The sequence below is a fragment of the Orcinus orca genome, chromosome 17 (genome assembly GCF_937001465.1).
Source record: "Orcinus orca chromosome 17, mOrcOrc1.1, whole genome shotgun sequence".
NCBI lineage: Eukaryota > Metazoa > Chordata > Mammalia > Artiodactyla > Delphinidae > Orcinus > Orcinus orca.
Window position 1 is genome coordinate 85,148,860 of NC_064575.1, and position 27,374 is coordinate 85,176,233.

The 27,374-nt window shown below is 64.1% G+C and overlaps 2 protein-coding genes across 3 annotated transcripts in view; one reads left to right on the top strand and one right to left on the bottom strand.

The window, feature by feature from the left end:
- PTP4A3 (protein tyrosine phosphatase 4A3) overlaps positions 1 to 10,898 on the top strand; it is a 34,299-nt gene extending 23,401 nt beyond the window's left edge. Inside the window, exons 1-6 of one of the 2 annotated variants that reach the window (XM_004265290.4) lie at positions 1,021 to 1,207; positions 3,838 to 4,771; positions 6,789 to 6,881; positions 8,097 to 8,227; positions 8,849 to 8,923; positions 10,639 to 10,898. In XM_004265290.4, coding sequence (XP_004265338.1) covers positions 4,667 to 4,771; positions 6,789 to 6,881; positions 8,097 to 8,227; positions 8,849 to 8,923; positions 10,639 to 10,756 — 522 coding nt within the window. In that variant the 5' untranslated portion in view covers positions 1,021 to 1,207; positions 3,838 to 4,666 and the 3' untranslated portion in view covers positions 10,757 to 10,898. Of the gene's footprint in view, positions 1 to 1,020; positions 1,208 to 3,837; positions 4,772 to 6,788; positions 6,882 to 8,096; positions 8,228 to 8,848; positions 8,924 to 10,638 lie in introns of those variants that run through there. The other variant, XM_033419719.2, reaches the window with a different exon arrangement.
- Positions 10,899 to 13,411: 2,513 nt separating this feature from the next.
- LOC101274978 (maestro heat-like repeat family member 5) overlaps positions 13,412 to 27,374 on the bottom strand; it is a 39,860-nt gene continuing 25,897 nt past the window's right edge. Inside the window, 12 exon segments of the mRNA XM_033419936.2 lie at positions 13,412 to 13,955; positions 14,108 to 14,182; positions 14,381 to 14,492; positions 14,621 to 14,702; positions 14,704 to 14,726; positions 15,295 to 15,450; positions 16,011 to 16,148; positions 16,150 to 16,188; positions 19,791 to 19,934; positions 20,603 to 20,723; positions 21,193 to 21,244; positions 21,247 to 21,329. Coding sequence (XP_033275827.1) covers positions 13,858 to 13,955; positions 14,108 to 14,182; positions 14,381 to 14,492; positions 14,621 to 14,702; positions 14,704 to 14,726; positions 15,295 to 15,450; positions 16,011 to 16,148; positions 16,150 to 16,188; positions 19,791 to 19,934; positions 20,603 to 20,723; positions 21,193 to 21,244; positions 21,247 to 21,329 — 1,123 coding nt within the window. The 3' untranslated portion in view covers positions 13,412 to 13,857.

The window sequence follows — 27,374 nt, forward strand, 5'->3', positions numbered from 1 at the left end:
CGCCCCTGCGGTGCTGACCGATGATTGCAGGGGCCAGGCTGGCTGTCTGGGAGCTGGGCTCAGAGCCGGGTTCCCAGCGAGGCAAGGCCTCTGGGGACCCTGTGTGCTGGGGGCTCTCCCCACCCTGCTCCACCCCCTTCCGAGGGCCTCCGCCGGGGCCGGGGCAGGTACAGGGTTGACTGCGGCGCCAGGCTGCACTCTCGGGGCTCACAGGCTGGGGAGCATTCGTGTTCCTGACATGGTGCTTCCAGGAGGTGAAGCCAGGACCCTGCTGGGCGGGGCAGGCCCAGACCCAGGGAGGGCTTCCCATCACAGAGGGCCTCCTGGGGAGGGGGCGTCTGCACTGAGCATTGGAGGATGAGCCGGGATGTGGAGACCGCTCCCTGTGTGTCCGGGTGCTTCGGTTTCCTCACCTGCCTACGCGGGGGGGGGGGGGGGGGGGGGGCGGGGGGGCGGGGTGCCAGCGCCCGCCCAGGGGTGTGGTGAGGATTCAGTGAGGGACAGCAGCGTCTGGCAGGAGCTGCCAGGGCCACGAAGGGGGCACACAGTGGAGGGGCCCCCGGGTCTGAGGCTGGAGCAGGAGGGCTTCAGGGCCAGACCAGGTGGTGGGCCACCATCCTGTGGGTGTCACCCTCGGGAACCCACCTGGGCCACAGGCACCCTCCTTCCCATTTGCAACGTAGGGAGCTCGCCCTCTGGGCCTTGGCCTGTGCTGCGGTCCCGCCAGGAGCCTGGCTCCATGCTGAGCTCCTCACGACCTGGCGCCGCCCCCTCTCCGCAGAGCGAATCCTTCCTTGGAGAAGGAAGGCCATGGGGAGCCCCAGAGGGTTCAGGAGGGCGCCGAGCCCGGCGGGAGGAAGGCGGGGTGCGCGAGCAGCGCCCCCGCCCTTGCGTTTCCCTTTCCTCCGCGGCGTTTCCTCTCCCGGCTCGGCCCTCCGCCGCCCCTTTGTTTGCCCCTGCGCGGGGCCGGGTCGCGGTTATATTTAGGCGGCAGGTGTGGGAGCCACTACAAGCCGGGTCGCTCGCCGGTCACCGGCCACGCCGCCCACGTGATGCCTGGGCGCTATAAATAGCCCCCCGGCAGCCTGGCCGCGGAGCATCCGTGGGGAGGCCGGCGCGCCCCGCGCACTGGGTCTCACCCACCGCGTCCTGGCCCTGCCCGGCCTCGTGCGAATGGAGGCGGTGGAGGCGGGACGCCTGCGCGCCGGTGAGCCGGGAGGACCCCAGCCCCGCCCCGGGGAGGGGGCCGTATCCCTCGGAACCAGCCTCCCCCGCCCGTCTTCCCCCCCACCACCGCCCGTCTCCCCCCGCCCCCCCCCCCCGCCCCCTCGCCCTGCTGCTCGAACACCGCGGGACAGGATGCCTGCGCCCACGGCGCCAGCCCACTGGTCCCAGCCCCGCCCACGGTGCTCCCATAACCCCCCCTCTCCTTAGCTCTCCTGGGACCCCACTGAGCCGTGGTCCTCCAGCCTCCCCCCAATATCATACAGGGTCCGGGGTGCAGAGAGGCTGGCGCTCTCTGAAGCCCTCTGCAAACTCCAGCTTCTCAACCAGCTGTGCCACCGGGAATGAGCCTCCTGGACTTGAGATTGAGAACGCCCGCGGGGAGCACTTCCCGGGGCCTGGCTTGGTCAGGGCCCAGAGAAGGCCCTCCAGCTCTCCCTGGCTGGTTTATTCATCTGCAAACAGGGGCCAGGATGGGGCCTCCCCTAACGGGCCTGGAAATAGCAGAGGGCTCAGAGCCGGCCCGGGTGGAGGCCGCTGGGGTCCCAGCCCAGCAGTGACGTGGGGCCGGTGGTAGGAAGGCCAGAGGGAGGGGCCTTGGGCTCCCAGAAAGGCTCCCGCATCATGGGGGGTGGCGGCCAGGAGCAGTGGCTGGTGGACTTGGGTCAGCCCTGCCTGGGGGCCTGCTCAGTGACCTCACCGAGGGGGTGTGGTTAGGAGGGAGGGCCCCTCCCTGGGGGGAGGCCACAGGCCTGGTTGAGCCGCAGGCCTGGCTGCCTGGGGCAGGAAAGGGGGCTTTCACTGCTTTGCTCTCACCTGGGGGTGTGGGCCCTAGACATGGAGGAGACAAGTGGGGTGTGTGGCTAGAGCCCGACCCGGCCTGGGCAGTGATCTTGGTTCAACCTTGGCCCAGACCCTGACCCCATTCTAGCTAGGGCCGGGCCCCCTGACCCCTGCCGACGGGTGACCCTTGAGGCTCACGTGGGCAGCAGTGTGGTGTGGCTCTGGGCCCTCAGCTCTGAGGGCCGTCCAGGGACACTGGCAGAAGAGCCAGGCCATGTGCCCTTGCCCCCGGGGTCTCCCCAGGTGTCCAGCAGCTATGCGCGGTGAGGTGGCGGGTCAGGCCCTTGGAGAGGCCTGTAGTCCTGTGGCTTCCTGGTAAACACGCACGCACACAGGAACAGCCCGCAGCCCAGGAGGGGCAGGTGTTTGTGTGCTGCTCAGGGCGCCCGCGGCTGGCTCCTTCCTTGCCTGTACTGGGAGCGAAGCTCGCTCTGGGGGGGTGCGGGATCCCTTCTCCCTGTCTTTTGCCCCCTCCCCGGGGATGCCCGCATAACCCTCCTAGACAAGGCACGGAGCAGAGTGTGAGCCTGGGAGCGGCGCTGGAGGCCCTCCACCGCGTCTGGGTCCCAGCTGCGGGCCCTGTCTGCACCCAGGTTGAGGTTCCAGGGGCCCAGCCGGCCTGGTGGGCAGCTGGGGAACGGGGTGCTGGGCGGGGCAGAGGTAAGAGTTGTCTGCCGCGGGGGATGGAGGACCTGCCGGGTGAGCAGGTGGGATTGGGCCAAGCCCCGTGGCCAGGGGCGTCTGCTGACCACTGGGTTGTGCCGGAGGGACCTTGACAGCATCTCGTTTGGCCCCTCACTGTACAGATGGGGAAACTGAGGCCAGTGATGTGCCCAAGTCCTCCCAGCCCGTCTGTGCGGGTGGGAGTGAGGCTGGCTGGGTGCTCCTGCTGAGGCCCCTGGCCCTGGCCCTTTGGGGCCTAGAGAGTGAGAGACAGGCATGAGGTGCTTGATGGCCGTCTCTGTGGCCCAGCAGCATCCCTCCTTGAGGCCCTGTCACAGCGGGACCCCACTCCTGGCCACCTGCACTGTTACCATCTTGGCAAGCACGGTGGCCGATCCTGGCCATTTGGCCCCTGTGGTCTGTCCCTGCTTCTCCGAGCTGCTGGAGGGCAGAGCCGCTTGTTTACCTCTGGTGCGTGGCCAGCCCTGTGGGCGAGTGGTGGACGGTGGCCCAGGGCAGAGGCTGATCAGAGCCGGAGGTTTCCCTGGGGAGCCCTTGAGAGATGCGTAAGGTGGTGCATGGCTGTGAGTGAGGCTGCCACACCCTCAGCCCACTGTGCTCTGGCGCCTTGGCCTCTGCACCTGAGCCCCTTTCCCGGAGGACTGGCTGGCCCAGAGCAGTGTGGGCTTGGAAATGCCACAGAGGCCGGCGTTCTGCAGAGGAGGAGGTGACTGTCCTGGGGTGGGGGTGGACATCCTGGGGTGCCCGGGCTCAGGGGATGGGGGCTGGGCCTCTGTTACCACAGACTGCCCTGAAATCCGTGTGTCGGGGTTCAGCACGCTCCCGGGGGAGGGGTGTGTCCCTCCCTCCGTCCCTCTCTGCCCTGTCCTGGTGGCTGTCCTGTCACCTCAGGGCCCTGGGTCAGCCCTAGCAGGAGCCGTCCTTCCTTGTGCTCCCAGATGGGGAAACCAAGGCCCAGGGAGGGTGGCTCGCTCGGCGCGGCCTTGTAGCAGGGCCCGGGAGAAGCACTGGCCGGGACCCCTCCTGGGAGGTGGGGCGCCCGGGGACCCTTTCCCTTTTCATTTCTTCTTCTCCCCTCCTCCCCAGACGCTGCCTGCCGCTGACCAGCCCGGGATTTATGGAGAGAGCCTCAGAGGGCCACTCTGAGCGCCGCTGCGGCCAGCATTGCTGCCGCGCCTGCTGCTGAGACCCCACGCCTCCGGCCCTCACCATTGCCCTCGCCCGCCCATGGCCCCCGCCGCCCGGCCCGGGGCCGGCTCTGCCGCCTGAGCCCCCTGCCCCCTTCCAGGACTCGCCGTACCCCGATGGGGTAACGTGACGGAGGCCCCGTGTCACAGCCGCCTGCTCCCACCCCAAGGCCGCCCCGTTGGTTCAGTTCGAGTTCGTTCTTCCTTTGGTCCTTGGGGGTTTGGGGCCTTTGAGTGAAGGCGGCCGTCGACCTGTCCACGGATGCAGACGGGGCGTCCCCAGCGACAGGACAGCGCTGGCCACGGCCGCAGCGGCCGGACTCACTTTGGGCTTTTTAAAGATTTCTTTGCTGACTGTTTTTGGTTGTCGTTATTTTTGCTTTTGCCCCCTTGTAATTATCCAGCTCCGAGAGACAGGAGCTTGGACTGGTTCGTTTTACTTCCGGGGGGCTCTTTCGTTCCTTTCGTTTTTTAAAGATTTGGGTTTTCTTTTTTAATTATCCACCCGTTAATCCGGGCAGCATCCTCCCCCCTCCCAAGTATTTGCACAATATTTGTGCGCGGTGTTGGGGGGCAGGTTTTTAAAGAAGCATTTTCTCTCTCTTGGACAAGCACAGGGATCTCGTTCTCCTTGGGTTCTGGGGGGCTGCTGGGGCCTTCTCCCACCCGCGTCCCCGACCCTGCCTGCAGCCCCGTCCCGGGCGCTGCCCCGCCTTCGGGGTGCAGCCATGGCGCGGATGAACCGGCCGGCCCCCGTGGAGGTCAGCTACAAGAACATGCGCTTCCTCATCACGCACAACCCCACCAACGCCACCCTCAGCAGCTTCATCGCGGTGAGTGTCCAGCACGCCCGGCCGCGCGGCCGGGGGCCTCCCGAGGGCCGCAGGGTGAGACGCAAAGCTGTCGGCCCAGGGACTGCGCTTGGGAGCGGAGCTGCCAGCCTGGTTACAGGGTCCCCGGGGGGCACCCGAGGGTGTCCTTCCCGCACAGCTGGTGTGAGGACTGCGGGGGTATCCGCTGGGCCCAATGGGGCCTGCAGGGTGGGCAGCGGGAGTGCACGCTGCACGAACAGAGGCAGGTTCCGAGGCAGGAGGAGAAACGGGCCTCGCCTCCTCGGGACGTCACCTGTGGCCGGCGCAGTCCCGAGCCTTTGCTGGCTGTTTGGCCTCTGTGCGGAGGCTGAGCGAAGGAGGAGGGAAGGTCCCCCACGTGAGGACTGGCTGCTTCAACAGCCTGGACACAGGTGGTCGCAGGGCACGAAGGCCAGCTGCACGGCCAGCCCAGGCCACAGGAAGCCCACCTGTGGGGGAGTGGTGGGTGGGGAGTGGCGGTGGGGGAGTCCTTGGGTTGGAACAGGCCGGCTGCGGGCTTCAGGCCACAGATATCTGTGTGAGGAGGGGCTGGGCGGGAGTCTGAGGTGGCCCCGGGAGAGAGTGACCGCCGGACCCTGGGAGCCAGCAGGTTGAGGTGTGCGCTGCTCGTGGCCGCAGCAGATGGGGCCAGGTGTGTCTGCAGAGCCTGCGGCTCTCCACCTGGCCCCTGCGGGAGACTGGCCTCTGTAGTGCCCCTTCCTGTTTGCAGAGCCTGTGGCTGTGTGCAGGGCCTTTGTGGCCTCAGACCTCCAGCCATCCCCTCTGCAACATGAGATAAGCTCCCTTGAGCTCTTGTCATGGTTGAACAGGGGCCTGGGCACGAGGGGACTTCAGCAACTCCGTAGAGAGAGGCAGTGGGCACCCTGCCATTGGGGGACCTGGACCCTGGATGTTGAGGTGGGACCCTGTAGGGGAGAGCTGCCCCCCGTATAGCCTGTGATTAGGGTCAGGGCTGGGTGTGACCAGGATTAGGGCTCAGTGTGTGTTGGAGTGTCAGGACTCAGTGTGGGAGCAGGGTCAGAGCTCAGTCTGTCACTAGAGGCAGGGCTCAGTGTGTGACCGGGGGCAGCGCTCAGTCTGTGATGAGGGTCAGGGCCCAGCCCTGGGCTGGGTGGAAGCACCCTCGGCTGCAGGCACAGAGGGATCTGAGGTACCCCTTTGGCCTCAGAGCCCTGCACCACCGCCCCCTGCTCCCCGCATTCTCAGAATAGCTCTGTGCTGTCCTCACTGGGTCCAGTGTCCCCGTCGCATGATGAGCAAGGTCCAGCAGCTGGTTCCTCACTGCTCCTAAAATAGCTGCTGGGAGCAGGTCGGGGTGGGTGCAGCCCCGGCACGTGGACCCCGTGGAGTGGAGCCCTCCGCCCCAGCGTATAAATATCCCTACGCCTGGCTGTGACCTTCTCCCTGGCAGCCCAGGGCTTCCCCGCTGGTGTGCAGGGCCTGGCTCCCTCCTGGCTGCCATCTGGGCAGGCGCCTGCCCTCCCCGCCCCGAGGCTTGCCCCGCCGAGACTCTGAAAGCCCCGGTTCGGGGTCTGGCTGTGCCCCTTGACTGGACTTGTCCCTGCAACCCTGGCTGGGAGGGCTGCCCAGCGCAGGGACCGTGCAGGGGCTCATGTGTGGGCTGGTGGTGTCCTGTCCCTGCCTGGGGACCCAGGATCTTTGCCTGGAAATTGCTGATGTGATCTGGGGCCCTGAGCACCCGAGAGGAGGGAGGTAGTGCTAGGAAGCTGGCTCCTGGCTGGGTAGCCACGATGGCAAGGAGGGTCGGTGGGGACACCCTCCCTGCTGCTGGGTGGGCCCAGGGACAGTTGCCCCAGGAGCATCAGGAAAGACTGTCCCACCCTCGGCAAGTCACTGAGCCTGAAAGTCAGTGAGCCACTGGTGATTCACGCTGGGTGTCACCTTTCTGCCCAGTCAGGGGGTCCCCAGCCCTGAGCCCCGCAGTCCCGGCTCAGCCCTGCCTTCCTTCCCCTGCCAGGACCTGAAGAAGTACGGGGCCACCACCGTGGTGCGTGTGTGCGAAGTGACCTACGACAAGGCCCCACTGGAGAAGGACGGCATCACCGTCGTGGTGAGGCTGCCGCGCGGGGCGGGGCTGCAGGGGGCTGGGGCGCCGCACCGGGAAGCAGGCACGCGTGGCCTCTCCGCGTGCACCCTGCTGCGCCCCCCTCGCCGTGTTCGTGCCCGGGCCTCACCTCTAAGGGTCTGGGCTGCCTCAGGGGCGCACCTCTGTCTCCCTGCCTGGCGTTCGGGACCCTGTCGCCAGGCAGTGGGTGCCTCCGGGAGGGTGGGCTGGGGGCACCTGGCGGGCCCCTGGGGAGGCTCTACCGAGGCGGTGGGGAGGGACCCTGGGGGCTGTTTCCTTGGTCCCCGGTGCTGGGGACCTGCGTCTAGGCGGCAGGCCCTGTGGGATGGGCCACGGGTTTCCTGGTGCCTCGACCAGAGCCCTGGGGCCAGCCCTCTGGGGAGGACGCCGAGCCAGGCGACCGTGGTGAGAGTGGTGGAAGGGTCGGAGCCTCAGGGTCAGACGGGCCTGCCTGAGTCCCGCCTCTGCCCCTTCCCCGCTGAGTGACCCCAGTTTCCTCACCTGTAGAGCGTGGGTGCTTGAAAGGCACCAGGTGAACGTGGTAAAGCGACCCGTGGCACAGGGAGTCCGCAGCCTTTCGCACCCCTCTCACTGCAGCAGGAAGGATCTGAGTTAGACTTACAGCCGCCAGGCAGACCGGTTTCCTCCAGGGGTTGCTGAATCTGGAGTCCGGCAACAGGATTAGGTGACCCGGGGGCCTAGCCTTGGTGGGCACATGTGGCTGCACTCAACGGCACTAAGCTGCTCCACTGGGACTTAAGTGCTTCCATCCTCACTGGGCCCGGCCTGCTCTGTACAGCTGTGCTGGGGGCTGGGGACACAGACAGGCACATGTCACCATGTTTGTGGGCCAGACCCCTTGGGCCTCCTGACCCAGAACCTCTCAGGCTGGGTGAGGGTCAGGCTTTGACCCCAGAATCGCAGTGTGGGCTGATGGGGAGGGGGGTAGGGCTCCCGGGGCTCCTTGAAGAAAAGAGCAGGGTGTTCCGGGGAGGCTTCCTGGAGGAGAGGGCAGCTGAGGGAGCGGAGAGGATGAAGAGGAGCCTCGCAGTGGGGAGCTCCCTGGCCCTGTGCCCTGGCCCTCACCTCGTGGGCTCCCGACATCCTCTGTGCTTCCCGAGAGCCCGTGGGCAGGCCAGCCTGTGCCTCTCAGCCCACCTTCAGGTGTGGAGGGCCCTCACGGGCTGCTTCCTTCCGCAGGACTGGCCGTTTGACGACGGGGCGCCTCCGCCCGGCAGAGTGGTGGAGGACTGGCTGAGCCTGCTGAAGACCAAGTTCTGTGACGACCCCGGCAGCTGCGTGGCTGTGCACTGCGTGGCCGGCCTGGGACGGTGAGCTGGCGGGGCGGGGCAGCCGGCTTGAACCTGAGGACCCTGTGGCCTGGCTCCCTCTCGGATGTGGGTGCTGACCTCCTTTCTTGGAAGTTCCCAGACCTGGGCGGGGAGGAAGTCCTTCCCAGAGTCTGACCCTGCTCCCTCCTGCTGTGGTTGGCACTGTGCACTTGCGCAGGAAGGAGCTGTCATCCCCGCCCCTCTCCAGGCACAAAGGCCCGGCACCCAGCAGATAGCCTGGGTTTCACTGACGGACCCAGGCGGTGGAATCCCCGTTTGCAGAGGGACTGGCTGAGTGGGGTTGATAGCCAAGAGTCAATCTCTTATCCACAGCCAGACCTAAGCCCAGCGCTTTACTCTCCCTCCTTCAACCTTCCCGCCAACATATTTACACACAAGGAGTCTGAGGCACAGAGAGGTTGCCTGGCTCACCCGAGGTCACACAGCAGGGTCGGGAGGAGCCTGTGCCCTCCACAGGGCAGGGCAGGGCACTGGGGGAGTCTGAGCAGCCCTCAGGCCCCAAGGGGGAAGGCATTGCTCTGTGTCTTCAGTAGGCGGCCTGTCAGGGGAGGGCTTGGGAGTAGAGGCTCGGATGTGATTTCGTTCTGCCGTCCGCTCTAGGGCTCCGGTCCTCGTGGCTCTGGCCCTCATCGAGAGTGGGATGAAGTACGAGGACGCCATCCAGTTCATCCGACAGTGAGTGGCCGGTGGGGGAGGGCGGTGGTGAGCGCTCAGGGGTCCGGGTTGAGGGGGCCCTTATCCTGTGCTCCCCGCCCCGCAGGGCCCAGTGCCCTGCCAGTGGGCACTCCTGACCCCTGGCCCCGGGGTGTCCTCTGAGGTATCCCCCGGTCCAGTGCAGCCTCCTTTTGTGGTACCAACGTACCGCTCAGGCCGCCTGGCCCTGACTGAGGACTGGTGTCTGAGTGTGGCCTTCTCCCCTGGCTGGGAGGTATGAGTGAGGAGAGGCTCCAGTGAGGGCCTGGCTGGTCCCACCTCCGTGGCCTGCGGCTCCCTCAGCCTGGGGCGCGGGGCAGTCCAGACAGGCTGGGCTGCGCTGAGTAACGAGCAGGCCCGCGTAGGGAGTTGCGGCAAACAGCTCTTTAAGCCTCCAGCACTCCTGATGAGGGGTGTCATTCTCCTTACCTGGGAGAGGAAGGACCCCCAGAAGCCATCCAGCCCAGCCCCTCTGTGAAAGGAACCTCCTGTGGCACCTGCCCACCTTCCCCAACACCCCAGGGATGACTGACGCACGGCGGTCTTTCAGAGCTGCCCTTCCGAAGCCCTGGCCCCTGGGGCCTCTGCCCCAGCTTCTCAGCCCCCACGGGGGTCTCCCCCCTCCCCCTCCTCGGGTGGGGGGCTCCTGTCTCTACCACTGCTCCCGGGAAAAGAGCCCTGGTGGTGCAGGGTCTTGGGGTGTCAGCAGGGACAGTGGGGCGGATGGCAGAGGACCTGGGCCTGCACTGGGCCTGCCCCCGCCCCCAGCCCAGCCGCCGTGTGCGTGCGTGTGTGCGTGCGTGTGTGTGTGAGAGACACGCACGCTCTGTGCCTGTGTGTGTTCTTGTGCTGCTCCCCCAGTGGTGGCTCCCAGGGCACAGCCACCTTTCTCCCAGAGGCAGGCTTGTTTACCAGCCAGACAGCCAGGCCTGCGTGCACCCGTGGGAGCTCAGGCCTCCTCGGGAGCCCGGCACTCCTTCACACACGCGCGCACACACAGGCACACGCTGTTTCTCTCCGTGAGCCTGTGTGCAGCTCTGCAGATCCAAGGGGCACCAGGGCGAGGGCCGGGCCTTCCCCGGAGCCCTTCCTGCACCCGCCTCGTTGGTGGTTCCCCAGCTTGAGGCCCGAGGCCCGTGACTGGGGGCTGGGCCCAGCCCGGTGACTCAGAAGCACAGGCTTGCGCCTCCCCCGCTCACGTTTCCTTGGCTAGAGCAAGTCTGTGGCCACGTCTGAGGTCACGGGCGGGTGGGGACAGATGGCCTCCAGAAGCGTCCGGTGGGCAGCCCTAGGTGCCCTCACACCTGGGCACCTGAGGTCCACCTCCCCCCTCCTCTACTCCCCCTCCCAGCCAGCCGGGATGCCCAGGCCTCACCCCTGCGGCCTCTGGGGTCCCAGGGCCTGGGGGTGAGGTGGTACCCAGGTAGACACGGGGACCTCGTGGGTGGGGTCAGGGAGCCAGCCTGGAGGAGGTGATAGCCAGGTGAGTCGAAGGCCTGCAGCGGTGACTGCAGGTGATGGGGGAAGGGTGATTCTGGCCGCAGGAGCAGCCCGGGGAAAGGCCTAGAGGCGGGACGGGCTCTGCTGGCTACGAGGACCCGCTCCAGCCCCACTGGACTCTGGTGCCTCGAGGCCCTGGGGCAGGGCAGGTGGCCGAGCCCGGGTCCCGCCTGATCCCCCCTGTTCCGTCTGCCCAGGAAGCGGCGTGGAGCGATCAACAGCAAACAGCTCACCTACCTGGAAAAATACCGGCCCAAGCAGAGACTGCGGTTCAAGGACCCGCACGCGCACAAGACCAAGTGCTGTGTCATGTAGCTCAGGACCCTGGCGCCCTGGCCTCGGGCTCAGCGGGGCTCCGTCTCCCTCCTCTCCAGATGCCTCGCACACCCGCCACCAACGGTCCGGCCCGCCCCACGCGCCCTTTGCTGTCTCCTGTCACCGTCCGCCTGCGTCTCTGTCCACACACGCGTGCAGGTGTGTGTGTGTGTGCTCGCACCACTGTCTGGCCCATCCTTCCTTTTGTCTACATGCCCGCGTCTGTCTCGTCCTCCGTGCCCCGTGTGTCTCTGTCTGCGCTCTCGGCTCCTTCTGTTCCTCTGAGGCTTAATTCCCCCTAATCTCCCCCTCACCCTGTGTCCCTGGCTCTCCTGCCAGTGCCCTGCCCCTGCCCCTGGGCGGCTCTCCTCTTTGGCCCGTTGGTTTGGGGGCTGGTGTAGTTTTTACCCACTGGGCCCGGCTCCTCCTCTGCAGCCCCTCACCCTGAGGTGAGGCACCTTAAATTATTTGGTCTGGGGCGGTCAGATGTTCTGGACACTCGAAGGCAATAAAACCGGACCCTGTGGCTGTGTGTGTTTGGTGGGGGCCAGGCGGCCTCGAGTGGGCAGGCGGGGCCCCGGGAAGGCCCCTGAACAGGACGGGGCCGGCAGCCCCTCTGGCCGGCTGTGCTGGGGCGCCCCCTGGCGTCCACGCCGGGTCCTTGCGCTCCCTGGCTTAGGGGCAGGGGCCATCCCAGATAGACCAGAGCAAGGGCTGTGGCCTGAGCGGGCTCTGCCCAGTTGCCATGGTGCTGTTTCAAGGCCGGGTCACCGGCATTGCTCCTGTGCAGGACAGGGTGGGTCATTTGGTAATTCCTCAGGGCTTGTGTCCAGTGGGATGGCTGCGCTGCCCCCACCAGGTGTCCTTAGAGGCCCAGAGCAGGGAGCGGGTGATGGTGGCCGACTGGGCCTGCCGTGATAGGTCAGAGTGTGTGTGGGAGGGGCAGGGTCTGCCTGGGGGCATGGGTTGCCCTGCTCCCAGCCTCCCCATGTGCAGCTCTCAGCTCTCGCAGGGCTGGGGGCCGGCCCCTCCCTGGGTCGGGTGGGCTGCACCTTCCCCAGCTGGGAGGGTGGCCCACCCACCAGGTCACAGGCCCTGTCTCCCCGCCCCTGGTCTGCCTTGGCCGGCCTGGCGGTGAACTGTTGCTGCTGGTACGGTTAATGGGGCACCTCCCGTGAGCCCGGGTCTAGAGCCCCCCGCCCTGCTGGCCAGGACTGGGCTCCCACCACTTCAGACTTCTCCTGTCTCAGTTCCCCTGGGGGCTTGCCCGGTCACCATTGGCTCCAGGAACCTGTTGGGTCCAGGCCCACCCAGCTCTAAGCTTTTACTAAACCAGACTTCCCAGAGGGAGGGTGAACTGTGGCCGGGTGGAGGGATGTGCGGGAGGCCTGCCTGCCCACTGCCCGGAGGTGGCCAGGGGGCAAGTGCTGGGTGAAACCAGGGAAGTCCCCCCGTTTCAGGAGAGATGGCACTCCTACCCACCAGCTGGACCGAGGGGACCCTCCCCCTCAGGCCTCTTGGTCCTGAAGGAGTGCACCCCTCCCCCCCAGGCAGGGGGTTGCAGCGGAGGAGAGATGGGGGGGCACCCGCGGAGGTCCGTGGACAAGATGGAGAGTCGTGAAAAGGCAAACCCACCCAGAGCTCCTCCTCAGGTGCCCTGTTCAGAGATGCACAGACGGGGAGACGGGGCTTCCAGGTGGAGAGGGGCCGCCAGCTCTACCAAGAGTTATTTCCTCCTTTCCCCAAACGCACCCAAGAACACAAGTGAATCTGGGGCGTGTCCATGAAGTTGCTGTATTTTTTCAACCCACCATCCAGGTTTTGGGGTCTCCTGGGTGCCAGCCGTGTGCAGCCCCATCCCTGCCCCGAGGGGCTCACAGTCTAAGGGGGGTGGTGAGCCGGCTAGGGGGGTGCCCGGCCTCAGGAGGGGCTGACGAGGGGCAGGGGGCCTTGTTTGGCAGGCCCTTGAGGGATGGGGCTTGTGGAGGTGTCGAGGCTGGGGATGTGGCCAAGGCGCTCCAGGTGGAAGCTCTGTCTGGGCGGAGTGGGGAGGGTCAGGAAGGGCACGGGGGGTGGTGGTGGGGGAAAGCAGGGGGCAGGCTGGGCTGGGCTGGACCTCCTGTTGGAGGGCGGCCGGCTGGGGTCCCGAGAGAGACACCCTGGGGGGAGGCCCTAGGGAGGACTCCGGCGAGGGAGGGTCTCACAGGCAGAGAAAGGGCCCACCTGCCCATTGCACAAGTGGAAAGACCAAGACTGGGAGGGGAAGGACCTCCTGAAGGTCAGGTGGGTCTCCAGGGGCTCCCTGGGAGTCGGGGGACCCTTTCTAGACTCGGCCCTCCAAGGGGTCTTGGAGGAAGGTCTTACTACCCATTTTACAGATGGGACAGCTGAGACTCAGAGAGCTGAGACCCTCGCCTAAGGCCACACAGCTCATCCAGGATGGGCCAGGCCCACCAGGAAGGTCTGCCTCTGGGCCAGGCTGGTTCCGCTGCCAACCCCGGGTGCCAGCCCTGACTGGATTCAGGAGGCTAGAGATGGGGGTGGAGAGAGACCTTGAGTCGCAGGAGCTGAGGGAGACCAGCCACGGGGCCTCTTGCCCACCGTCAGCACTGCCCGTGACTACGGAGCTCTAAACCAGAGACAAGCTGAATGCCGTTGGAGTGCCTCGGTGAATGGCTGCACTCAGCAGTGAGCCCCGAGGGCCAAGGCCGCCCTGGGAGTGCCCTCCCAGCGCCCAGGACACTGGCAGGCCATGGCTTGGGCTCTGGCCAAGGGGAGCCCACCTGATCTCCATGAGGGGAGGGGTTGTCATTTGCAGGGCGCTGCACAGACTTCCCAGTTTGTCTCTGGGGGACACGGTCTCCCCGGCCTCACCCAGGCCTGCCAGTGTCCCCTGGGGCTTGCCTGGTTCCCCTGGGGACCCACGGAATGGTGGGCAGGCAGCGTACAGGTGTGACACATCTTTGTTGAATCTAGATCTTTCTTTCAAATGGAAGAATGTTATGCAGCCAAGCGCTGTGTGGACAGAGCAGGGCTGCCTGACACGGTGGGCCCGGGGCTGGGGGTGGGTGAGCAGGAAGGTGAGGGAGGACGGCTGGACGTCAGCGCGCTCCGGCTGCCACCTGCTGAAGGAAGGAGGACTGCCTGGTGGCAGGTTCTTGGATGCTGGGCTCTGGGTCATTCTTAAGATCCTCAAAAGCTCCAGGAGAGGAGGGAGAAGTCAGAGGTGCCCCCTGCGGTCCGTCTGCCCACAGCCCCGCCCTGACAGGGCAGCGCCCTCGTTCCCACCTGGGGTGCGGGGGGCAGGTTGGCACCCAGACCCCACCTCCTGGGCCTTCCGGGCCTGGGTGCTCCCCTTCCCCACCCCCTCTCAGCCCCGCGTGACCATCTGGGACACGGCCTGGGGGTGGTGGCAGATGGTATAACCTGTGTGACAGCCAGGAGCACGCTGGCCGGTGGAAGGGGCTTGGACCCGCTCCTGACCCTCTGAGGCCTCGCCCCCTCGCCGCCTTTCCTCTTGCCAGTGGCCCTCGAGCTCCAGCTGCAGTGGCGAGGCAGGCGCCGGGCGGGCGGGTGAGCTCAGGGCGCTCAGGCGGGGCAGGCCCGGGGGTCCGCGAGCCCGGCCCCGCTCCCCCACGAAGAGCGCTGCCCAGGTCTCGATGTGCCGACGGCGGCTGTGCAGGCAGCCGAGGGCCTGTGCCAAGGGGGTGCTGAGCCCCTCCTGGCTGCGGCTCATCTGGGGAGCACGCCTGCCACTCGCTGGGGCCAGAGGGCTGGGCCCGCAGAGCATGGACCGGAGCCCCAGCCCCGGGGAGCCCGGCTCCTGGCCCCCCTCCCCTCCCATCCCCCGCTGCGGCCCTGAACCAGGCAGCTCCAGAGGAAGTGGCTGGCGCCGAGGCTCGCCCCCCAGGCCAGCATGCAGGAGAGGGCGTGCCGCAGCCGCACCGCGGTGGAAGGCGAGCTTGGCCTGCTGGGGGGACCGCAGGGGAGGGCCCGGGCTGGGGTAGGGTCTGAGGAAGCCGCAGCGTGGGCGCGGCCCCTCCTGGGCTCCTTCCCGCTGCCTGTGAGGCTGCGCTCAGCCCGCCCACCTCCCTGGCCGTGGCACCAGGCCCCGCTCAGCCCCTATTGGCTGGGACACTGGCCGCTATTGTCCATCTCCCTGGCCTCTGGGAGCTCCAGGAAGGCCAAGCTGCGTCTTAGTGGTCTGGCGTGGGGCACGGGCTGGCACGCAGTAGGGCTCAGCCCATATCTCAGCAAGTTCAACGAACAACCTGAGCCCCGACTGAAGGCCAGGCGCTGGGGACACAGCAGTGAGCAGGACAGACAGCGTCCTGACCACAGACGGCACGGCCACGTGTTTGCGCGTGTGTGTGAGTGCACGTGTGTGCACATGGGGAGGGGCAGGGAAACCAAGGAGGGGGCCAAACCTGTTGCCCCAGGGAGCACCCCCTGCCATCTACAGACCCCCAGTCCCCTGCCCCCTGCTACCCGTGGGTCCCCAGCCCCGCCAAGGCGAAGGCCCATCGGGAGGCACTGACTGTGACGACGGCCCGGCAGCTGTCCTTCAGGTGCAGGAGCAGGGCCACCATGCTCTGGTGCACCTGGGTTCTCAGGCCACTTAGCTTTCTGCCTGTCATTGACGCCACCAGCTCCCTGAACAGTGCCATGGCCGCTGCCTGGACTCCATCCCGCTCCTGCAAGGCAGAGGCTCAGGGCCAGAGCCAGACCTGCCTGGGGCTCCTGACCCTCCGCTCCGTGGTGGGGACGGGGCTCAGTCCCCTCAGCGGGACCCTTTCACCTGGGCTCAGGGCTCTCAGGGACAGGGCTCCTGGGGAGGGTCACAGGCCATCCTCAGGGACCTGAAATCGTTTCTCTCTCATGCTCACAATCACATCCTGACAACCCGAGTGTCATGAATGCAGCTGGGGGGGCGGGGCTTATCCCTCTAATTTCCCAGTGAAGGAAAATCTGCCATTGCAAACGTGCTGACAGGTCAGGAAGGTGAAGACAGGTGGGGTTGGAGAGACTGGATGTCGGTGCTAGTTCAGCCCCATGGAGAGGGGCGAGCGCCACCTGGTGGCCTCCCGGCTGGTCCACCTGCGCCGGTGCACACCCAGGGAGCTGCCCTGGACCTCCACCTCCCTGCCCCAGCTGGACCGTGGCCTGGGGTCCTCCCCGCCTTCGAGGAAGGGAGCGGGGGAGGCACAGGAAGGGCATGAGATGGGGGCACTCGCCCCTCCCTGGGCACACTCACGTCGTTGGAGAAGGAGTGGGCGTTGATGGCGATGCCAAGGCTCTGGGCCTTTGTGCTGTGTGCGCCCAGGCGGTGCAGCACGTCCGTCACGGTGCCCATGACGCGCACCACCACCGGCTCGCTGCTGTGGAAGAAGCCCGTCGAGGAAGGGCGGCAGCAGTCCACGGAGCAGGCGTCCCTCGGGGAGGTGGGGACAGTGGGCAGTGGGACCCCTGCCTCTGCACACACCCCGCACCCCAGCCCTGCCGGGTAGACCCAGAGCCAACACAGACTCTGCCCTTCCCAGACCCCCATCCAGGCCTGGGCACCTGCAGTTCCCTGCACCCTGCTGGATCCCGCCCTGGCTCTGCCCATGAGGGAAATGAGCTCCGAGCCCTGGTCTGTCCTCTGGGAGCTGTGGACAGACTGCGGACAGGCTTCTCCTCTCTGAGCCACTGGGGGTCCTCCTGGGGTTAGGGGAGCATTAGCCCCGGGCTAGTTGGCTCCCAGGTCCTTCCTGTCCGGCCCCGTGCTGGCCAGAGGGCCCCCACCAAGTCCTGGAGACCACCCTTCCCTTCCTCCGTCCCACCCTGCCTTTACCCCCATTCCTGGCCTCCCCATGGGTCAGAGAGGGCCTGGCGGGCTGGAGGAGACAAATTTGGTCAGGTGGGCACACACTGAGGTCGCTGGCGACTCACATCCTGGGGAGCTGGGTGCACCAGTGGTGGCTTCTATGTTGCAATGACCATTTCCCATGTTTACGTTACTTCAAAAGAAAAAGCTAAGTTCATTTTCAGCCAATTCTTTCTGCTCCTCTTGTGTGCAGGGTGCTCATGAATTGTCTGGATGGACATGTCAGAAAGGGACATGTCAGCAAATGGATGTTTCCCGCCATCAAGCCCCTTATCGATGACTTGTGCAAACTAGGCTGATTTTACCACCTTTAAGCAAGTTTTAGGCAACTTCATTGGCTTCCTCAGCTGTGTTTAGTTTTACAGTATTAAATTAATTTCAGTGACAAACACTTTCTGAGCACCAACTGGGTGCAGCCAGGGTGCTGGGACCCAGGTCTGGCAGTGGACTGGACGGGCAGAATGGATTCTAACGGGAAGGACCCAAAGTTAAACACACAACATGGCGTGTGTCAGTCAATGACGAGTGGTATGATACAGTAGGGCAGGGGTGGGACCGACTGGGGTGGAGGTACCAGCAGAGGTGGTGGTTATGAAGATTTTTAAAAAATTATTTAATTAATTATGTATTTGTTTGTTTGTTTATTTATTTTTTGGCTGTGCTGCACAGCATGTGGGATCTTAGATCCCCGACCAGAGATCGTATTGAAAAGCGGATTCTTAACCAATGGACCACCAGGGAAGTCCCTAAAGTTTTAATTTTAAGTAGGATCAGAGCATTTGTTACTGAGAAGGTGACAGCTGAGCAAATTCTTACAAAGAGGTGCTGGAAGAGCTTTCCAGCAGAAGGAGCAGCAAGTGCAAAGGCCCTGAGGCAGGAGCACGCCTGGGTGTTTGTGGGGTTTGTTGATTGGCTGAACGACCTTACTGTTTGGGGCTGGAGCAACTGGACGGGTGGAGCCCCCATCACCTGAGATGGGGGCTGCAGGAGGAGCCTGTTTAGGGTGAGGGGTCCGTTGTGCACAGGTTGAGTTTGAGATGCTGCTAGAATCCAAGCAGTTTGAGGGTCGAGGCTGGAGTTCAGGTCCGCGTTTGGGATTCAGGTTTGGGAGCAATTGGCCTATAGGCGGTACATAAAGATTGGAGGATACCACCAAGGGAGCAAGTGTAGACCAAGGAGAACGGCGGGAAGGGGTCCAAGAACAGGAGGAAGAACCGGTGAAGATGACAAGACACCACCTTCGACGTGGGAGGAAAACCAAGTGAGGGAGGGGTCCTGGGGCCAAGCGGACGGAAGGTCACCCAGTCACGTGTGCTGACGGGTCCACTGTGGGGAGGTCACAGGTGACCTGAACGGGAATGGTTTCAGGTCGGCTGTGGGTGGGAGGCATGCTAACTGGAGCGTGTCTGCCTTCCTTCGATGGCCACATTTGCAGTGTTTTCAGTTGAATTATTTCATTAATATGTAGGCATGACATTGGTAGCATCTTCTAAAAGCAAAATAGAATTTCTAACAAGGACGAACATGGCTGGGTGCTGGTCCTGAAAGCAGCACGCAGATTTTCCATGTGATTGTCCCATGACTGTCGAGTAGTTTTTAACCTAGTTGTCTGGATCCCCTCCCCCGAGGGGAGCAGTGGGATTGGTGGAGGGGGCCCTCCTTCCGCCTGCCGAGCTGGCCCCTTGTTCCCTGGTAAGAGGACCCCTTTGTGGCAGGGGTGGACTTCCCTGGCCTCCTCGCGTGACCACTGGAGCAGGAGTGAGTGATCAACTTGCAGGTCGCGCCTCAAGGGGCAGGGTGTGCCTGCTGGCTGGAGTGGGCATGGTGGTGGCCGCCCAGGCCCTGCAGAGGAGGGCAGCACCCAGAATGGAGCACAGCAAACGAGGAGCCTGCTCCCCTGGGGAGTGCAGAGCAGGACAGCCACAGCGGCGGGAGAGAAATGCACTTCTACCGTGTGTAAGCGGCCGGTTTGTGTCTTTTGCGTGTAGCTACTCTCCGGTCTCCCAGTGCACACACCGGCACCCAGTTAGTGCGATTTGTGTTTGACGGTAGACAGAAGTGGACAGTCCTGCGGGGCCATTTGTTCTCATGGGCCCCAGCGGAGGGGGCCTCTCTGGCGTCTAGGGCAGCGACTGCAGCCCCTCCCTCAGCCCTGGGGCCCACTCCATCCCTGCCCCGTTCAACGTGTCCCCACAGAAGCAGGTCTCCTTGGCCGAGGGGCTCAGGGTGTGTTGTCTCCCCCAGCCCTGCTGTGGCTGCACGCCCCCTCTGGAACCATCCGCCCTCCCTAGCCCTGGCCGTCCTGGTCTGGTAGCCCCCTCTGCTCTGTCTTCTCTGTTCCTGCAGGTCCACACTCAGTGCGGGGTAGAGAGGAAGCACATGGACACTTCCTACTGATTGCCTGTCTGGGAGAACACCTGGGGACAGGTGTCTGGATGGCTGACCACTGACAGAATGAATGAATGAGTGACAAAGCAAACGTGAATAACTGATTGAGTGAAATGAATGAATGAAAGAAATAATAAAAGAATGACTCATAAACGAAGGACCCAAGGAACAAGTGGATGGGTGGATGGATGAGTGGGTGGATGGATGGATGGATGGAGGGATGGAGGGATGAATGGCTGACTTTATGAATGGATGAGTGGGTAGGTAGGTGGATGAGCTGGGGGGCTGTAGATGGAACGGCCAGACCCCCTAAGGCAGCATTGCGGGCCTTTTCTTCTGCTTCTTTGGTGATGTTCCAGCTGTTCATTCATTATGGGATGTGGGTTGCACGGTGATGGGGGCAATCGGGAGGGAGTGAGGCTGAGTCTGCAATGACCGGGGGTACCCGCCCATACGATTCTCAGGGGAGGCTCCTGTCTGCGGGCCAGCCTTGGGGTGCCACCTGGGGGGCTCCTCCTAGGTGCTTGGAGGTCTGCAGGAGCGTCCGCCTATTCCCGGGTGTGGTGGAGGCAGCGTCCTTCGGGAGTAGACGCTGCACCCCTCCCGCGGCCCCGCCAAGAGGCCGTCACCAGCGCCATTCTGCAAGTGAGGAAACCGAGCCCCAGAAAGGTGATTTTGTGTCCCTAGAGCCGGGATTCCAACCCAGGGGACCTTGTCTGCACCCCGCACACCTGGCCGCTCTGGGGGTTGCTCCAGCCACGGCTCCCCTCACCCTCTTACCTTCTCTGGGTGGAAGAGGATGTTTCCCAGGACCTACAGGCTCCGCACGCAGACCTCAGGGCTGGGGTCCCTGAGGCTTTGGGCCAGCATGGTCAGGGCGGCCTGTTTGGGGAGCACCTCCAGCAGGGCAGGGCTGTAGAGGAACTGGGTGGCCCCCGGGGCAGGCGGGTCAGTCCTGGCATCCTCTCCTAGGGGCCTTCATCTGTGTCTGGGAGCAGGGCTGTAGGACCAGGGCCTGGCAGGCGGCTTGGAGAGGGGCGCTGACCTGCTCCTTCCGGGTATCTTGGTTAATGGGTATTTGAAACCCACCTCCAAGCTGGTTCGATTCTTCAATGTATAGCTGGGGAGACTGAGGCCCAGAGGGGGAAAGGTCCTTGTCTGAGGTCACACAGTGAGGCTGGGAGCAGCGTACATCAGCAGCCTGGCTCGTGGGGCCCTTGGGGACAAAGCCCCGTGGAGGGAGGCCCAGACCTTCCTCGAGCGGGGTGGGGTGGGAGAAGCACAGGCTTTGATTGGGGTCTCCTTCTACTCTTTCACTGCCCTTTTGGCTTCACGGTCCCAGGGGTGGGACCTCGAGTCGTCAGGGAGCAGGGTGCGTGGAAAGACAGTCCCCCCAGGCTGCAGGCTGAGGGGGCGCTGGGAGGTGCGGACCCAGCCAGAAGCCCCCGACCGCGGGCCCCAAGGAGCTGGAAGCGGGAAGGAGGGGTGTGAGGGGTTTGTCGGGTAGGTGAGGTCCTGGTGTGGTTCTGGCGGCGGCTGAGGCAGCCGGACGAGGGGCTCAGGCTGTCTCTGAGGGGCTCCCCTCGCCGCACGCAGGTCCCCGTGAGGAGGACGATGGCTGCCTTCCTCCCCCGCTGCTCCTGGCTCTGCAGGCTGGGTAGCAGCTGGGTGATCAGCGCCGCGACTTGCTTGCAGCGGCTCTGCACCATGGCCCTGGGCACAGGCGAAAGGCAGGGGCAGGGCTTGGGCTTGCGGACACAGCCCCGTGTCCCCCTCCCCACACACCCCAACCCAGGGGCCAGGCGGCCAGAGGTGTTGCTGAGCGTGGGTGGGCACATCTCTCTTCGACCGTTTCCTGCTCCCTTTGCACCCACTGGCCGCCCACTGGCTGCCAGGCCCGGGCTGAGCATGGGATGGACAGGGGAGCAGATTTGGCCCTTGTCCCCTAGGAGGCCTCAGGCCGTGGAAGGGGCCGGGGGAAGACGCCTGCATCCTAGGCTTCCAGCGTGTGCGCGTGAGACGGGGGCGGGGCGCCCGTGCTTTCTGTGCCCTGCGTGCGCACGCGTGAGTCCGTGGGGCTGTGCTCGCAGGCAGGCCCTGGAGGTACGGAAGTCCACAGCCTAGCCTTCTGGGCAGGGGTGACCCGGGCAGTCCCCTTCCCCTGGCCCCACCCCGCCCCTACCTGGCGAGGAGGCCCATGCCCTGCGGGTCGGTGTGGGTGGTGGCGAAGAGTCCCAGGCTCCCTGCAGCTCCAGGTGGGCGAAGTCCTGCCAGTGCCCGGTGGCGGGCAGCAGGCTCTTCAGCGCCTCCAGCGACGTGCTGCGGCAGCGCAGAGGGGTCCCCAGCCAGCCTCGCCCTTGGGGAGGGTGCCCAGCCGTCGCAGGTGGAAAGGTGCCTTGTGGTTCCCGTCTGCACTCAGGGCCCGGCAGCACTGGGGCCTCCCGGGGGCAGCTCGTTCCCGGCCTCCTTCAACAGAGATGTCGGGGCGTGGGATGGTGTGCGCCCGGTGGCGGAGCCGGAGACTGGAGGGGGCCTCCTGGGAGGGGCGGGTCCAGGGGGAAGCTCGAGACAGGTTTGGCACATGGTCAGTGTGAGGTGCCCACAGCTGGCTTTCCAGGGCTGGGGCTGAGGGGACAGGGCTGCAGAGAGAGAGCTAGGGGACACCGGGGACAGGTGGTTTCCCCAGTTGCAGGGTGGAGGGGGCCCCAGCAGAGCCTCGATGGACACTGCCGTTTAAAAGTGGAGCTGAGAATGCAGAGGGGTCCCGGCACGGGAGGAGGACAGTGGGGGTGTGTGTCACGGGGGCCCGGAGGAGGGTCCACCTGCAGCTCCCGAGGATGCGGGGAAACCAGGTCCACCGGCCGCATGGTTGCGTGGACTCAAGAAAGAGCTGGACCCGGAGCACGGCGGGATGGGGTGCGGGTCAGGGACCGTGCTGCCCGTGCCCCGTCCGGGTCACACAGCCTGGCCAGGGGCCGCAGAAGCAAAGTGCGGCTAGGCCGCGGGCTCCAGACCTGCACAGTGGTGTCGAGCCATGGGCTCTGGGCTGCCCCGGGCCCTGCAGGCAGTGCACGGGCGGAGGGCCCGGGAATAGCTCGGTGGCCCGTCTCCCTGCCTAGCCACCCCGCGCCTGGTGGTGTCACCTGGACGTGTAAGTGCCCCCAGAGCGAGGCTGTCAGCTTGGACCAGGCACAGCTCTGATCAGATTTGCAAATCCAGATGTGAAGGGATGAAATGCCCTCTGTGAAAGTCCCCAGTGGGGCCGACTCAAATGTCAGCTGGCCTGTCATCTTGCCCCCAAGCCGTGCCGCTAAAAAGAGGCTGCGTTTTCCGGGTCATTGGTCTCATCCAGAGTGATGCCGGTTGCAGGAGAAGGCGACTCCGGGCACACTGGCATTTCGTCTGCTCTGTGATGACTCTCGGAAGCTTCTGGTCCTGGGGCACGTTGGGCATCTCCTCTCACGGTCGCTGTGTCCCTGCACCACAGCAGGGCTTCTGGAAAGATGGCGTTTGGCTGATTTGGGCATTCTTGGGACTCCCTTGCTGACTCTCGGGGTGAATAGCATCACTTGTGGGGCCCTAAAGCCTAAGGCCATCCCCAGCCCAGGACCCCGGGCAATGCACAGGGACTCTTGTTGCCTGAAATCCATGCAGCTCCTTGACCGACAGAAGACGGAGGCGCTCGGGTCCGAGCCCGGCCATGCAGGACGCCCCTCCCTTCCTCCTGGGGTGAAGTCGTGCTCTCCTTCAGCCTCGCCCCAGGGATGCCTGGCGCAGAGCGACTCTGAAGGTGAGGGAGGGCGGGCTGCAGGGGTGCAGGGAGCCTGCGGGGTTCACACAGGGCTAGGACTTCCTGTGCACCAGTGCCACGGGACACGGACCGCTGTTGTCCCGGGGGGATGAGGAGATGGAGCGTGGCCCTTTCCTTCCCTCCTGGTGTCCCCCATCTGACGTGAGCTGCAGGAGGCGGCTCTGTCTTCTCATCTTTGTACGTCGCCCCAGTGCCGACCGGATACTGTCATTTCCGCGGCACGGAGCCCCCTGTGGCTCCCCGCTGCTCTGGGGCTGAGCCGTGGGGTCACCTCCTTCCTGTCCCTTCCTCTTTGGGGTACCCCTGCCTGGAAGGCTCTCTGCCCTCCTTTCCCCACCCAGCGAGCTCTAACCATCATTCAGGTCTGTCCTCAGAGGCCGGGTCCTCAGGGAGCCACATGCAGGGGGCGCCCCCCAAGGTCATCCTTTGCAGAGGCTGTGCCTCTCCTTCAGGGCACTCTCCAGGGTGTGTCATGCATCACCGGGCTGTCACTTGACCCCACCTGCATTTCCATGGGGCTGAGCTCCTGAGTGCAAGGATGGCTCTCTGGTGACTGAGCACGGTCTGTGACACAGCAAACGCCATCCGTATTCATTAAATAACGAGAGCGGGACACACAGGACGCTTAGCAAGTGTGGGCCAAAGAGTACATAAGCCGTTAGTCCTTTCCCTCCTCTTTTCGACCAAGAGCTGTGGGGAGCACAGAGTGGGAGGGGGACCGAGGCTGAGGCCAGGGGCCAGGGAAGGAGGCAGGTCCGAGCAGGGCCGTGGGGACTCCAGACCGGGGCAGAGCACCAACCTTCCCATCTGTCCCTTCCTGCTCAGGAGTCCCTGCTCAACCCCTGGGAAGTCACAACCCCCATGGGTCCGAGGAATCAGGAGGTCCTTGGGCCTGAGACCACGGCACCCCAACTGGGCAAATCGAACAGAAGACGTTTGGGCTGGGGTCATGATCTAACCCTTAACTGAGGCCCCAAGTGTTGGTCACTTGCATAGGGTCACCCTAGCATAGCGGCTACCCAGTCCTCTGCGGCGCCTGACCCGCACAACACCTGGGGAGGGACCAACCCCATCGCACAGAAGAAGAAACCAAGACCATGAGATGGAGAGACCAGCTCAGAGTGCTCACAGTGGGGTTAGGAGGAGATCTTAGATCTCAGATCCAGGCCCCAAACAGCATATCATTATTAACTGCTTATTTGTTCCTTGTCGACTGCCAAAACCCAGGACTACGAACAGTGTTTTAAATAAAAGAGCTTTAAATTAAACTTAAAGCTTTAAGTCGAAAAGAGGACTAATCAGGAAGTGAGAAACAAAAGGAAGTACCCCCGTGCCACAGCGAGAGATGACTGAACATTAATTTTATGTGAGCTTCCTGGCAGCCAGGGCAAGAAGGAAAATATGTTGGATTATACTTATAAGTGGATGAAGGGAGTGTCTTTGAAATGAAGAGAAATGAGATACCCCATTAGAGTTAAAGAGATTCAGCCCATAATGGATGAAACAATAGGAATGGGAAGTCCTTTGTGGGGCAGGGTGGACATTGCCTGGAGGAGGACCTTGCTGAGAACCAACCAAAGCGGGAAACGTCTCTAAAAGAAGGGGTTTTGTTCATCAGAGATGCAAAGGAAAGGGAGAGTCCCAAGGCAGGGCCGTCCATGCTTGCTCCTTCCCTGGCAGGAAGGCCTGCCAGACCCTCACCTGTTGCTTCCAGGGCCCGGCACAGCTCAGCAGGACGTCATGAACCTCAGAGGCCCAGGACTGATCTGACTCTGCCTTGAGACTTATGTGGCTGCCACAGGTGTCCCGTGCCACCCTCACGCTGCCGGGGGCACCCACAAGACAGTGGGCCTCTCTGTAGTGAGTGCCCAGATCCCTCTTTGGCCCCCATCCCCCTTGTTGGTACCACCACATCCACCTAGTGTCAGACCTGGGGCCACAGTGATGCCCCTGGGTGGTGCTGCCCTCTGAGGCCCGGGAGCGGCTGCTGACCTCGTCGCTGTCCTTGATGGCTGGCGGACATCACTGCCGATTGGCCTGCTGTGCTCTCGGGCCCCTTGGGGTGGTATCCGCATTGCCGTTGTCCTCTGGGCAAGGGGCCCAGGTCCCATCCCAGCTCCAGGGAAGGTGGGGGAGACAGACCTGGTCAGTCAGAGCCCCACATGCCCCTGGCCAAGGCAGTTGTTTCAGGGGTGGGCCTGTGAACTAAGCTGGGCCAATTAGAGCCAATAGACATGCCCAGGATGGGAGTCTGTCCTGTGGTTGCTGGGGCCTCGCCCTTCTCTTCCGGGAGGACCCGCCCAGAGAAAAGCCAGGACCTGCGAGGTGGGAGTGGGGAGGGCTGAGGCTGCTGGCGCATCTTGACACAGCTGAGCCTGAGCAGAAGGCCCCCTGGTGCTCCCCGTGAGGTGACAGCCATCCTGTTCTCTGGGGGAGCCCTGTGTGAGACAGACATATGTCCCTGCTCCCCGGAGCCCCCATTATATGGGGCACAGATGACAGCTGTAGCTGGGATGGGCTGGGGGAGAACACAGCAGGGAGGGAGGAGGGCTGCTGTTTTAGAGAAGATGGTTGAGAGACCACAGGAGGTGAGGCTACTGGGGGAAGAGCACCCCAGGAAGAGGGCGCAGCAGCTGCAAAGGTCCTGAGGCAGGAGTGTGCTGGGTTTGAGGAACGGCAGGAAGATGCTGAGGCTGGAGCAGAGGGTGTGCATGGATGGTGGGGGCTTGTGGCAGGAACTGAGGTCCCGGAGGAGACAGGCAACCAGATGAGGAAGGACCAGTGGGCCACTGGAAGGGTTGGGCCCTTCTCAGAGTTAAAGGGGGAGGAAGCAGGGAGGGTTCTGAGCACAGGCGAGGTCTGACCTGACTTAGGGGTGGAGGGCAGTGGGGGGGTGGTAAGGGGGAGAAGGGGAGGCTGGACCTCATGGGGCGGGGGAGGGAAGCTGATGGACCAGGCAGTTCATCATAGCTTTCTCCTAACCCTCCTGTTTCTGGAAGGAGAACTTTTTAACAGCTTATTAGGGAAGATTCATGCATTTTGCATGGTTGATTTGAATAAAAAAGGAACTTGGTGCACATTCGAATTCAGAGGCAATATGAGAGAAGTGACAGTTTTTTTCAGTGAGTGTCTTGGGGAGAGCTGTTAAAACTGACATCTCGTGTGAAGCTCATCATGATACCAACAAATGAAAAGAGGTCGCCCCGTGGCCTTTAAAGGCTCGCTTAATGGATTTCTCCAGATACGCCGCAGTGCAGAGGAAGGCAAGCCCGCCAGCCCGGGCCACGACCCTCCCACAAGGGGCCAGTCCACACTGGTCAGGAGGGGGGTGGGGGGAGGCTGACAACGGTCCAGCGCATCAGAGCGAAAACGTGCCAGGGTCCGGCGCCCTGTGCAAGGGAACCCAGAGGGCGTCTGCCTGCGGGGCCGAGTGGTGGCTGGGCAGGCATCCCTGCCGTTCTGTGGGCTCTAGCTCAGCAACGCACAGACATTCTGTGTGGCTCAGAGGAAGCCTCCTCTCCTGCCTCTGGCCTCCTCACCTGGCCTATTCCCGCTCAGCCTTTAGGGCTCGCCCTACAGTCACTTCCTCCTGGAAGCCTGCCGTGGCTGCTTCCTCCTAAGCCTGGGTTTCCTGGGGTCCAGCTCCCCTGGCACCAACCTGGGTCAACTTAGGGGCCATCACTGGTGTGTGCAGAGCTTTTCAGTGTCCTTGTGCCCATTTTGCACATGAGGAAACTGAGGACTGGAGACAGGATGTGCTCTGATCAGGGCCCTGCCTCGTAACGGGGAGATGGTGCAGGTCAGGCCTGCCTAGTCCCATGGCCTTTCTGCCTGGTCGGGGGGAAGCATGGCCCTGCAAGACTGGGGGAGGCAGGGGGCACCGGGGCTCTCCAGTGTCAGTGACCATGACGGCCCTCTTGTTTTCTTTGCTAGGTATCTTTGGGCCTGAGTGCTGGGTGGAAGGGGCTGGAGGGGCAGGAGGGACCCTGGAATGATGGGGTGTGGGCGGGGAGGGCATAGTTGGGGGGTTTGATGAGCTGCAACCCCCAGCTTTCAGAGACACCCCAGGGGGGCTGCCCTTGAGCACTGGGGAGGCCACACCAGTCCCGTCTGACCCTGGCTGAATGGGCTCAGAGGACTCTGGGAGATTCCAGAGTGAGGTCACCACCCACCTAGAAGTGGCATCTTTGCAGTGAGAAGGGCCTGGACTCAAATCCCTGCTCTGCCCCGTGCTGGCTGGGTGACCTTGGCCAAGTCACTTCACCTCTCGAGGGCAAAGCTGCCTCGAGGGGCTTAGGTGAGACGGCTCCCCAGGAGCGAGGGTGCACAGAGGGCCAAGGCTTCTATTCTACTCCCTGTGGGTGTCTGTCACTCAGCTGGCACCTCTGTACTGGACACCGTCACGGTCAGGCAACGTCCCAGGGTACTGGGCAGAGACAGAACCAGTAAGAATCCTGGGCGTGACCCCCCTAGGGTTTGACTTGGGCAGCAAACAATGGTGCGTCAGACACTACCCCACGTGCGTAAAGCACGGCGGGAGGGGGCACGGCAGG